Below are 12,916 nucleotides of genomic sequence, written 5' to 3'. Positions count from 1 at the left end.
TAATTTTATGCACTAAATCAGATCTTCTCATATACCTCCAATACAGAGTCCAGCTGTGGCTTTGTAATAGAAATACAGCCTCTACATACCCTTCGGTATTTGCAATGACATTGCGAATTAACCAGTTCTGTCCAATGTTTCAGCACTTCCTAGATTTGGGGGCTGTTCACACAGTGCCGTTTTACAAGCAGCTGATTCACAGACTAGTCCACTGGATAGCTAGCTTTCCTGACCAAATCCTGAATGGGCTCCTCTCTCTGTCTGATTCGATTAATTGCTGAGAGAATCAAAGACTAAATTGCTGTCAAGTATGATCCACTGTTATTCTTGCAGTTCCACTTGTCTCACTGCTCATGACTCATGCACCAATTAAAAACCTCCTGAGAGAATCTTCCTTACTCAGCTCAAGTCAGTGTGAAGGAGACACAACACGCTTGGGGACTTGTTCAAACACAAGCCACTGAGAGGCTAGACAGACAAATTATTTTACATGTGTATTACAAAGCAGATGTGTAAGAAAGGCAAATATATAATCCTCTACTTTTGCTTGAATAACAGAAAGTTCTTCCCTAAGTCAGTCAACTCAAGTTTTCCTGTCCTGAAACCAAAGCCGAATTCAAAGAGAGCAAGATTTGTGTAAAAAAAAAATCCCACATTTTCATAAAGATAAAAGAAAATCTCACAATCACCATTCTATATGCTACCCAGGCACTTATAGCCAATGAAATTACTTTTAATCCTTGATTTCAGATATAAAATAAAACTAGAACATGCTAAAAAAAAAAAACTACATTACAGTTTCACGAAATCTGCCTACAATGTAAAAATATCAAACTGAAGTTTCAAATAGGCCGATCATATTCAAGTACAATATTTATTCAGTTTCATCATTTATGATCATCTTGTTATAACCAAATTAACCTGGACATAATATCTGACCTATAGAAACACAGAGAAAATATTGATTTTCAACTATTTTACTTACATGTAGTTTTTAATTCTCATGCACCACTCATAATTAGGAGATACTGTACATTAATGCTTTCGTATTATGCTTATTAAGAACCAAGTTCAGAGGGTAGAAAAATGCCAACATCAACTCATTCTCCAAAAACTGTCTATATATATATATATATGTATATATATACATATATATACACGCACACACATATATATTAAGCTACTGTTCCTTCTAATCCTATACTTATGGTACATTCTTATATAAAATGTAAATATAATTGTAGTCACATAACAATAGTTATGACAAGGCAATAATATCATTTCAGGAAGGAATTACAACAAATGAAACCAAAAGTTGGAGAAAGAGACCAGGGCATATAAGTCATCTGAGAATACCACACACACTTTGATGCTTTCCACTTTCCAGTCGGAAAGAACATGCATAAAGTTTCCTCAGCAGATTGTAATCAGGAATACATGAAAACGGGGCTTTCGCTTCAGGTAGGATGAGAGACGACCAAGGCCACTGAAGAGCTGTGTTCATTATCTTTTAGGTCTGTCTATATCATCTATAGCTGCTAGAAGTTTTTGTCTGGCTTTCTTATTGATATGGGATCCCAGGCAAACGTTCACCAGATTAGTCAGCTGCTTCGTTGAATATTCCTGCACAAGGAAAGAGGATCCAGATTTACTATGTTAACAGACATGTATGTGATAAGTCCAACAAAACAACAGGCAGACATTCAGGTATCAGGGGATGTGCATGGAGCATTACAAATCAATGAAAAACAGTGGGAATTGCAGCTGGGACATGGAAGACAAATAGTGTACTGAGCTATAATAGCAGGAAATATGAGACTGTATACATTTGAAACAGGAAGTACCAGAATCTGTTTTCATATGACAAAGTAATCTGACATGTCTGTGCTTTTTCTTAATTTGAAGATCACACACTTTGTGTTTTTTTTTCTGTGAGAGCCTTTGTTATTAAGTTAGCAAAATACATTGACATCTCAAAATTTTTAAACACTACTGGTACTCTGCATTTTGTAAACACTGTAGTTAAAAAAATTCAACAACAGAGCTCTTCTGAGATATAATAAATGAATAAGGTCACAAGGATCAGAGAGTCAGTTTTTCAAGCCCTCATATTATAACTGGGACCTAGAAAGTAAAATTCAGACTATAAAATTTTTCACTGTTGAAATCTACCTGGTTCCTGAATTTCAGATAAGTTGCTAGGATAAAAATGAATAGGTAGACATCAGAAATTCTGCATATTAATTTGGTCTGGAAATTGAAGAGCAAGAGTTCAAATAGGGAGAAAGACTTGTGTACTATCATCCAATAAGAAGAAAAAAAAAAACTGTCTATTGAAGGTAACCACTACAGATAATACATTCTAAAAATATGAGAAAAAGTTCATTTTTTTTTAAAGAGGTTTTTGTTATAGGGTGCGTGCACGCACCAGACAGACAGAGAGAGACAGAGAGACAGAAAGCGAGAAATCATCCCCCGGGGGGATGGCCACACTGCAATCCCTTCTCCTCCGTTCTCCTCTCGGGATTTTGGGCATGCACGCACGTGCGCCCGGCGTGAGTTTTAAGTTACCGGGTCCGGGACAGGAATCGCGGTCGACTACGTGGGAGTCCAGCAACATAGCCATTACACTAACTGCTGGTCCCAGAAAGTTCATTTTAAAAACTCAGCAAACTGCTCAGTTTGAGTATCTGATTTCTGGAAGCACCTGTTGCCACGGGTGAATAATCTCACTGAACAGCCTCACTCTGTGAGTATTCACTGTCATGGCGCACTGCGCTAATTGTTGTGGGTCATTTCCCTGGAAGACAGGAGAGAATCCTCCTAGCAGCTGCTATGGGGATGTTCCAGATAGCAGTTAAGTCTCATGCTAAAAAATTTCAGACCAGTATAATAAAAGAGGAAGTCCTAAAATGGACATCACCCTTGAGTCACATATGGTATCTAAGAACTCTGCTTTTCCTCTTCAGCTACTGTGGGCTCTTCCCCAATCTTTCCATCAGCCCCAATCATGAAATGTTTAAAGCTCACTTTACTAAACTGATTCCAGCAACATTCAGCAGTCCATTTGCGTCTGGGTTAATATTTTAGTTTTCAAATGGGGAGATATTTGGGCTAAAAGTGGGGAAATATTTTTCAAGTCAGGCTTATTGGCCAACATACTCGAAAATAACATATATATTTCTACTCTGCTTCCAAAGATCTAAAACTAAGCTACTGTACCTACAGTTACACAAAACTCAGGCTAATGTAATGTTCTGAGAAAATATTCATTTCATCTCTTTTTTTCTTTTTTCTTGAGAGGTTTTTGCTATAGGGCATGTGCACTCACCAGAAAGAGACAGAGAGACAGACGGCGAGAAATCACCCCCAAGAAGGGATGGCCATGCCACAATCCCTTCTCCATTCTCCTCTCGGAGAATGCACACGCGCCTGACGTGAGTTTAAGCCACTGAGTCTGGGACTCGAACCACAGTCGACTACATGGGAGTTCAGTGACATAGCCATTATGCTAACTGCTGGTCCCATATTCCTTTCATCTCTTTATAGAAAGAGATGACCCACATGAAGTAAATACAAATAATTCCATATTTCCTTACTCAAACGAAATAAAAATGTGCTTATCTCTTACCTATGACGTGTACGGCCTAAATAAATATGAATACTAGAATTATTAAGGTAACGACATTTGGTGCTGAATTTAACACTTCCCATATTTTCAAATTAATCCATCTTCACATGTGAGGGGGTTTCAAAAAGTTTACAGAAAAGGCATATTATGAAGAAATAATACATGGATTTTAGATTTATTATGCACCAAAATAAATACATACTTTCATTTTTCCAAGTTTTTTCTTTTGAAGTATTCTCATACTGTCTATTTAGACAAATGATATAAAAACCACACAGAAAGCATCCCATACCAAGCACACTCAGGTGATGTATGTTGAGTTGAATCTGTGTCAAAATTCATCCTAAATCACAATCAATAGTATTTTTCTCTACTTATCTATATATTCACACACAGATACACACACACACACACACAATCAAACCTCTATTAAAGGTAAAATATGATGTAGGATATAAGTGGTATTTAGCCACCTACATGTTACCATCTGCAGTCATCACTACTACATGTCAGTGTGTGTAGGATGTTACTATCTCATTGCTGAGGCGTGTAAGAGAGTTTAAGTTATATAACAGACTATAGCTTATGAATCATTCCAATGTTACTTTAGTCAATCTTTCTTTTTGCTTCCTTAATTTTTCTTGATGTTAAAAACTTTCAGCTCAGGTCAGCAGGTGGCATGGTGGTTAAAGGCACTGGACTCCTACGTGGCCAACCATGGTTCAAGTCTTGGACCTAGTGGCTTCCTTTCTCACTTTCCTTCTCTTTCTTTCTCTGGTCAAATTGGAAAATAACAAAAAAATAAAGTTAAAGAAAAATAAATAAATAAAAAACTTTCAGCCTTGGGTCAACAAATGGCGTGGAAGTGAAGGCACTGGTTCCCACATGGCCAATTCCACAGTTCGAGTTCAGCACCCAGCGCCTGAAAACATACCAGAAGCATGTGTGTACATGCTCAAAATCCCAAGAGGATAATGGAGGAGAAGATACTGCGACCTAGCCATCCCCACCTAGGGGCTGATTTCTCACTTTCCCTCTCTTTCTCTTTCCAGTGAGCACCCACACCCTATGGAAAAAAATCTCCCCCTACCCCTCAAAAAAAAAAAAAATGTTCAGAGTTTTCCTACAACACAGTTATGGGAAAAAACACAGCTAATCTTCTGACTTTGGCTAGCTAGATACTTACTATAACAGTTCACAAAAGCTCAAAAGGATTTGATGAGGCAAAGGACAGTACATAGACACAGAGTGAATAATGCAAAAAACTGACCTAAGTAGTTAATGCTAAAAAATGCAAACTTTCTTTTATTATTTCGCTCCCACGATTTTAAATTAAATAGCATACCAGACAATAACAGGACAAGGGAAAAGGAATAGAAAATTAAGTTTTTCTCACCCTGTGCTCTTTGATCCAGCGTTCCATGTCATTCTCAGTTAGGTAGTAGGCTTTAATATAGGTTTCCACAAATTCTTTATCAGGAATGGGTCTAATATCCGTTAGTTTTTCAAGTTTCATTAAAAACTGTTGAAAATCCAATTGCATCAAGGCACGACCCTCATTACTGCACTTCTTGACATTGGCATATCTAAGATATACAATAATATTTTTTTAACAATGATGAGATGGTTAGAAAAAGAAAGTGTTAAGGACTTGAACTTTTCCTTAACCCATATTTGGGCAGATTCTCCAGAAATGAGTGGGTCACAGGAAAAAGCACATGAGCCTTGAGTCAGCAGGACCAAGCTGTGTTCCTGCTCTGTCATTTTGCCTATCTGGTAAAAAGAAAAATAGTTATTTTACCTATCTGGGCCTCACTTTCCTTATTTGCAAAGAGATCAAACAATGTTAAGGTTCTTTGTTGCTCTACAAACCACAGTTCTCTTCTCCCAATTAACGTAATCATCTACAACAAAGTTAAGATGCTATGTAATTAATCTAGCTGCTAAGCGTAATTTATAAAACTAGGCTCTGTAGGATGGTGGTGGCAGCACAGTGGTAATACAACTGGACCCACATGAGACAGGGTCTAGATTTGCATCTGGTGCCCTCCCTGAGTATGCCAGGTGTGCACGTGCATGCATGCCTATAATCTGGGTCACCTGAGACTAGGTATGGATCGTGGCACGAGGACCTTCTGATGGATGCCTATCTTTCTCTCTCATAGAAGAAAGAAAAAAACATTAAAAACAAACAAACAAACACAAAAAAAGAAGCTCTGAATATTCCAAGGTAATCTTAGTTTTATAAAACTGTTCAATATTGCAACTACTCAATGCCAAAGGAAACAAATGAGGCAAGCCTAAGAAATGTGTGAGCGTATAAGCATAGGAAACATATGGTCCAGAGTAAAACAGTTTATAGACTTATTTTGATAAACCATACTACTGAAACACTAGGTATTTAAAATTTTATGAAATGTTTGGTTCAGTAAATAACTCAATAAGTGTTAGATATAATCATCATCGTCATCATTTTATTATGAGATAACCATAATTATTGTTAGTTTAACTTTCAGATATCCATTTCACTCTGCCTTCTTCATTAATATATTAGCTGTTTCTATGTCACCAGCAAGTAAAGAAAGCATAGACAGAGAAATGCATGGTGGGATTTAAGGTGTCTTCTCTAATTCTATTCCAAATTTGTCTATTTATCATTATCTCTACTGATTCTTACCACCCATAGAGAGGACATACAATGCTATTCATAAATTATAATTTACCATTTAAGAAACAGAGAACTCTTTCTTGAAAAACTTACCCTTCCACAATAGTTCTATTAGCCAATCGTATACAATGTTCCCAAAGTATATTAGACACAGGCAAGGGAATCCGAACTCTCTTAGAAACTTCACTTAACCTCCTGTTAAACTGCTCAAATTCCTAAGAAGACAAAAATTGTGGCTGCATGTGAATATCATTAAAATGCCACAATGCCATCCTATGAAAGTGTTAAAAAAGAAAAAACTTATTAAGATTCAAAATCAAACTAAAATATGAAGAGATACTGCCAACGGTAATTTGGACTTGAGAGAAAGTTTAAAAAAAAAGATTATGTTATGTAGAAATATTACATTTCATCTCAAAAAATGTGTCACTGAATGATTAAACAATGTTAACAATGTCTAAATGTATCTACAGTTCAAATTTTCTATGGTTGTCAGTATGGATGACAAGAGTCAAATGATCTAATTTGGCTTTTAAAATATCTTGAAGAAATCTAGCTCCTTGAAAAGGTTTTAATAAGCTTTTGACTTGAAGTTAACGATCTGTAATTTGTGACTAAATTCCTTAGAGAACAAACTGATAAATTATTCTCCATCATTATTCTTTCATTCTTTGAAAGTAAGTAAATTAGTATACCCCAAATGACTTGAATTGCATATTATTACTATACATTTTCTAATAAAAGAAAAAATAAAAGATAAAATAAAAATAAAAGATAAAATACTTTCTATTACCTACAGAATGTCTGTTAACTTTTACGACATTATCGCACTAAAAATAAGACACATTTAACTAATTTAGACAACTCCATTAATTATCTGAATATAGCAGATAGTTTACCCTTAATAAATGTGCTATCTAGAAATAACACAGAAAATATTGCTATTATTTTTGGTGAAGAAAATCAATTTTGTATAGTTTATTTCAATCTAAATAAAATGTGAGTTATATTTAAAAATAAATAAATAGTTTCTGGTCTCCTTAGATTATCATCCAAATATGTTCATCTATAAAAGTACAGTGCCATCAATTCTTTCTTGACGATATATTTCAAACAAGAAGGCTTTTTCTTCAATTTCTTGAATAGAAAAGCTACACAATATTTAACAGCTCAAGACTTATATATAAAAATGTCTAAAAACATACAGGAGAAAAAAAAAAATCAAGTCTGATCCCCAGTCAAGCTACCACTTAATAATAATTCCGTTATCTTTTACTCTTTCGCTACTTCCTAAATCACAATTTTTCACAATGCCTTATTTTTAACAGTTCATTGATTTTGATTATTTATTTTTAAAAAAGTGCACTGTCAATTCACTAAGTGTATCTTTAGGAATCAAAGTTAAATGAATAATTGCTCTTTCTCTGTGTTTTAGTTCATGGGTCTAGTAGGGCAGTAGTACTTTCTACTGCATTTATTTGAGCATTTCCTAAAGTGAAGTGCTTTGGATTTCAAGAGTCATGATTCAAAAGTTTTCAGAACTATTTTATTTTAAAGATAAAGCTATGTGCTTTACAAAAAGACATTTTATTTATTGTTAAATTCAGCATTCAAGAAGGAACTGTTGTTAAATGGAAAATAAGTGCATTTCATTTTACTTATGATTCTTTTTGGGGCAAGACAAGCTTTCAACTAAATGTTCAGACTTGGAAAGGTAATGAACAAAAGTTATCACAGACAATTAACCTTTATGCTTAAAGAAGGCTGTGAAAAGTTGGGTTTGATAAGTAATCCAAATAACACTGATTCTTTCTTACAATATTCATATTTCTTGGAATTAAAAAAAAAAAAAAACTGAAGCAAGTAGCCTCTTTCTAGCATGTATCTTTACTGAGGGGATGGCCTTTTACCTGAGATCCCTATGAGTACCATGGTTACATGTGCTATGGCCTGAAGGTTTATGTCTCCTAAAAATTCACATATGTTGGGACCAGCAGTTACCATAATGGCTATGTCACTGGACTCCCATGTAGTCGACCACGGTTCATGTCCCGGACCCGGTGGCTTAAAACTCACGCAGGGCACGTGTGTGTGCGTGCCCAAGATCCCAAGAGGAAAATGGAGGAGAAGGGATTGCGGTGTGGCCATCCCCCCTGGGGGGGTGATTTCCTGCTTTCTGTCTCTCTGTCTCTCTCTGTCTGGCTGGCGAGCGCACGTGCCCTATAGTGAAAACCTCTCCCAAAAAAAAGGAAAATTCACATATGTTGAAATCCTCACTTCCAGAGTGATGGCATTAAAAGGTGAGGCCTTTTGGCAGAGTCCTCATGAATGCAATTAGTGACCTTTTAAAAGACCCAGAGAACTCCCTGCCCCCTTCGCCACATGGGGGAGGCTGCAGTGAGAAGATGGCAGCTGTGAGAAATCCAGCTGTCATCAGAAAGCAAACCTGCTTGAGCCCTGATCTTGAACTTCCCGGCCTCCAGAACTGTGAGACCTCATTATAAGCTACCCAGTCACGGTACTTGATAGAGTAGCCTAAATGGATCAAGATGGTATGTCATAATTTACAACAGAATTATTAAACGAAGAAAGGATGCCATTACTTATAAATTACATTGATCATTTGCATTTTAAATTAAAATTTGCAAATAAAATCTCCTGGGTGCTTTATAAACCAAAATTTTTCTTTTGATTCTCTTTCAAGGTCAGTAATTTTGAATTCCAGGGTGGCACATAAAGGTCCCCCTTAATGTCATCCCCGCCTCAGATCTCCAAGGAAACTCTTCGACACTGTTTACTGATCTTGTCCCTAAGCCTGAGGACAGCCTTGCAATCTTCAATCTAGTCCTCTACGGAAGTACCATAAGTTGCTGGGAGTTGGCATATCAGAGGGACCGAGCTGGTACCTCTGTTTTAATCTATGGCTTTATTAGGTCCCCGATGTCTCTGACTACTATTTATCACTTTGGGTAAAGCAGGAAAGAATGACCGTGTAAATGAGGTAGGTCAGAATTTTTGAAAGGCCAATTTTCTTTCATTTCAGCTTTCTTCCCTCAGGTCTCTCCTCCATTCTTCCATCATCAGAGACCTTTCTGACCATAAGGAAATGAATGGTATTCCTCTCCCACCTGCAACCTGTCAATCTCCATCTCTCCTTGGCTGGCTTATTTTTAAATTTTCTCACAGCATTATTCATCACCCGGCATTACATCTCAATTTATCTGCTTACTGCTATCTCTGCACTGGCAGGTAAATTCCTTGAGGGCATGGAAGTTCCCTGATTCATCTCTCCAAGTGACACATGTCAAATGATCTATAAATACTTCTTGGTGCACAAATGGAAAACAAAAATATAATTAAAAAAGGAAAAAGAATTCTAGTTCTTTCCAGGAAACTTGTAAACGTATTATAGATCACTGAATGCAAAGAGGCGTTTGCGTAACACATAGGGGAATTAATGTGCTGTCTAGAAAAAACTACTTGGGACAATCAGGAGTGTGGTCTCTTGCTAATGAATACACATACTAAATACTGAAATAATTTCCAAGTAAAGGGAGAGATCTTCTTTCCATTGGTGCCAGATCTACTGAGATGACATACTATGAAAGTCAGCCATGACACACAGTAATCTAACTTAAATGGAAAGTTAGTAAGCAACACCAAAAAAACCTAAAGCATTCTCAGATTTCAAAGAACAGGAAAATTAGAAAGCAGTATCACATTGCTAGAAAGGTGGTAATAATTACAACCTCACTGATTTACCGTCATCGCGGTAAAGGATAGATAGAATGATCTTTAGGAAGGTGCTTCCCAGGACACTTGCCTTTAACAATGCATCTACATATATGTTGTGTTGTGACATAATCTCCTTTACATCCCATTTCACGTTAGCCATTAGGAGCAGCATCTGTTCATAATCAATGGCTTTACCAGCTACGATCCAGTAAATGGGTTTGCGCAGTTCACTGGCAGTTGAGACGGTCTGAAATAAATTTCACAGAAATGAAAATAATTATTTTTCTAAAAGAATCAAATTTGTAAAGAATATGGGTTTCTGTTTTTAGTATATATCATATCTGGAAATAAAACACTAGGCATTTGAACACTTAAATTTTGAAAATAGTTTAACCTGAGGGCGGAGGTCTTATTCAAAACCAAACATGGAGACATTCAATAAGCCTGAGGCCATCGACACTACAACTACAAAAGAACTAGAGATTCATTGAGACTGGCAAGTATTTCTCCAATTCTTCCGCTCCTCTCCATTTTCACTCCCACTACACTTGATTGAGACTGGCAAGTATTTCTCCAATTCTTCTGCTCCTCTTCATTTCCACTCCCACTACACTTCAGCCTTGTCACCTGAAGTCCATTTTTCACATTGTCCCCAAAGAACTCCTTCTAAAACGCACACCTGACCCTGCTGCTCACTCTTTCAAATCCGCTAACAGCTCCCCAGGGATACGGCTCCTGCTTGTCACTCCAGTCATCTTTGTCATCACCAGCCCTCTTCTCTGCTCTGACAAGTGGGGTTTTCCTCAGCTGCTCCAGACACCATGTTCTCTCTCACTTTCTGGTCTTCATATATACCAGTCCCTTTCTCTGGAATATTCCCTAACTCATCTCTACACAGCTGGCTGAAGTTAAATGGCACATGCTCCAGACAGCCTTTCTGGACAATCTTCTCCTAACTAGTCTGGGTTAATACCCTGTCAGTGTTTCTTCTTCTTATCATATAATATATATATATATATATATAGTTTTAATGTACTCTCTCTCTCTCATTAGACTAACACTTATATATGGAATGCTCATTAAGTATCTCCTGAACACAGGAATTCATGACTGAGTAAAAGCATATTCTATCCATCTGTCCTGAGGTTCAGAGATTGACTTTTACTAAATAAGAAAAAAAAAATCCCTAGGTAATCTCTGACATCCCACCTGGCTCACAGTTGACATGATATACAAGACCGTCTCTAACCTGAGAATAAAACTGCTGAAGGAAGGGCTTTTTGACTGCAGGCATCACAGCATCCAGATGTGGCTGAAGAAACTCAAACTGTTCAGCCAAGAACACCCTGAAGGGAATAAATAACCCACTGTGTGAACAACCTGTGTTGGATGGAGAGCACATTTTTTTATTTTATAACCAAGTTTTTAAGATCTCGGAGTAAATCCTAAATAGCTATTTTCCACTTTAGAAAACTACCTGGTACTAACATCTGACACGCTCATTTACAATCTGCACAATAATTACTGTTGAGCGCATCATGAAACAGGAAGGTGAGGTGAAAGGAAAGTAACACTGAAAGTGCTAATCAAGTTAACTACAAGGCGTGGAGTTACACCACTATGTGTAAGGTAGGAGCATGGATAACAAAGGGTTGAATAGATTTTAAAAGGATTTTTAAAAAGATTTCTTTTAAAGATCCCATATGTTTATATATAATAGGCTCTTGAATTCACAGATTCAACATCAGTCACTTCTCAGAAAGAACCCAGACATGCATAACACGCCGGCATGTGGGGAACTGCAGGTGCAGGAGGTGCTGTGAGGGAACAGGAGTCCAGTGGCCGGCGAATCGCCGTCCAGGGGGCGGCCAACCCCCCCCCTGCCGAGACACTGCAACCAGAACTGCTTTCTTCTACTTTCTGTCATGTTTGCAAACACTCTTCAGTGATTCTGGACTGCGCGTCTTGGAAGAACATAAATGCTTTAATTTGGGAACTTTTTAAAGGCCTGGCAGCATTCTTGCTGATGTCAAAGATCATGTATATTCAACACTAAATTAACTATGTAACTGCAGTGTCTCTAGAATCATTTGTCATAAATAGAAAAATATAAAATAAACCATAATGCTGTGCAAACACTCTTCAGTGATTCTGGACTGCGCGTCTTGGAAGAACATAAATGCTTTAATTTGGGAACTTTTTAAAGGCCTGGCAGCATTCTTGCTGATGTCAAAGATCATGTATATTCAACACTAAATTAACTATGTAACTGCAGTGTCTCTAGAATCATTTGTCATAAATAGAAAAATATAAAATAAATCATAATGCTGACTTTATTTTTTTTAGAGGTTTCTGCCTTAGGGTATGTGTGTTCACCAGAGAGAGAGAGACAGAACTAGAGATGCTGAGAGGGAAAGTGAAAAGTCACCCTGCAGCGGGGATGGCCAGGCTGTAATACTTTCTCATCCATTCTCCTGGGGTCTTGGGCATGTACTCACATGTTTCAAGTCACTGGGTCTGGGACTTGAACCACAGTCAGCCATGAGGGAGTCCAGCAACATAATCACTAAGACATCTGCTGGCCTTCATAATGCTTTTTAAAGTTTAACTTAAAGTAAAAATCATGTTATTAAATATCCAAAGTAAACTACTTCCTTGGTTCCATTTATATACATGAAAACTAACCATGCGGTTTTAAAAAGTGACTGGCAATCTATATATTAGGGTACACTTCTCAGAATACAAAATGATAATTATGAGGGGTATGTACAGATAGAAGTCTAATTGTACAGACAGTGCTTAATTTTATAACCACCCTTCAATATTTAAGGACAAAGCTACTGTTCTTAACAACTTACAAGGATTCTGTGGCTAACACTCCT

At 37.0% G+C, this 12,916-nt stretch overlaps 1 protein-coding gene across 1 annotated transcript in view; it reads right to left on the bottom strand.

Annotated features, from left to right (window-relative positions):
- Window positions 1-855: 855 nt before the first annotated feature.
- Window positions 856-12,916, bottom strand: part of VPS50 (VPS50 subunit of EARP/GARPII complex) — a gene marked incomplete in the record, with an annotated part of 117,723 nt that continues 105,662 nt past the window's right edge. The window contains 6 exon segments of the mRNA XM_027766315.1: window positions 856-1,623; window positions 5,028-5,217; window positions 6,393-6,514; window positions 10,123-10,281; window positions 11,284-11,380; window positions 12,893-12,905. Of these exon segments, the coding sequence (XP_027622116.1) occupies window positions 1,504-1,623; window positions 5,028-5,217; window positions 6,393-6,514; window positions 10,123-10,281; window positions 11,284-11,380; window positions 12,893-12,905 (701 nt within the window).

The sequence above is a fragment of the Tupaia chinensis genome, unplaced genomic scaffold (assembly GCF_000334495.1).
Source record: "Tupaia chinensis unplaced genomic scaffold, TupChi_1.0 Scaffold142374_1, whole genome shotgun sequence".
NCBI lineage: Eukaryota > Metazoa > Chordata > Mammalia > Scandentia > Tupaiidae > Tupaia > Tupaia belangeri.
The sequence above is the reverse complement of the archived record's forward strand: the minus strand, read 5'-3'. Positions and strand labels throughout refer to the sequence as shown.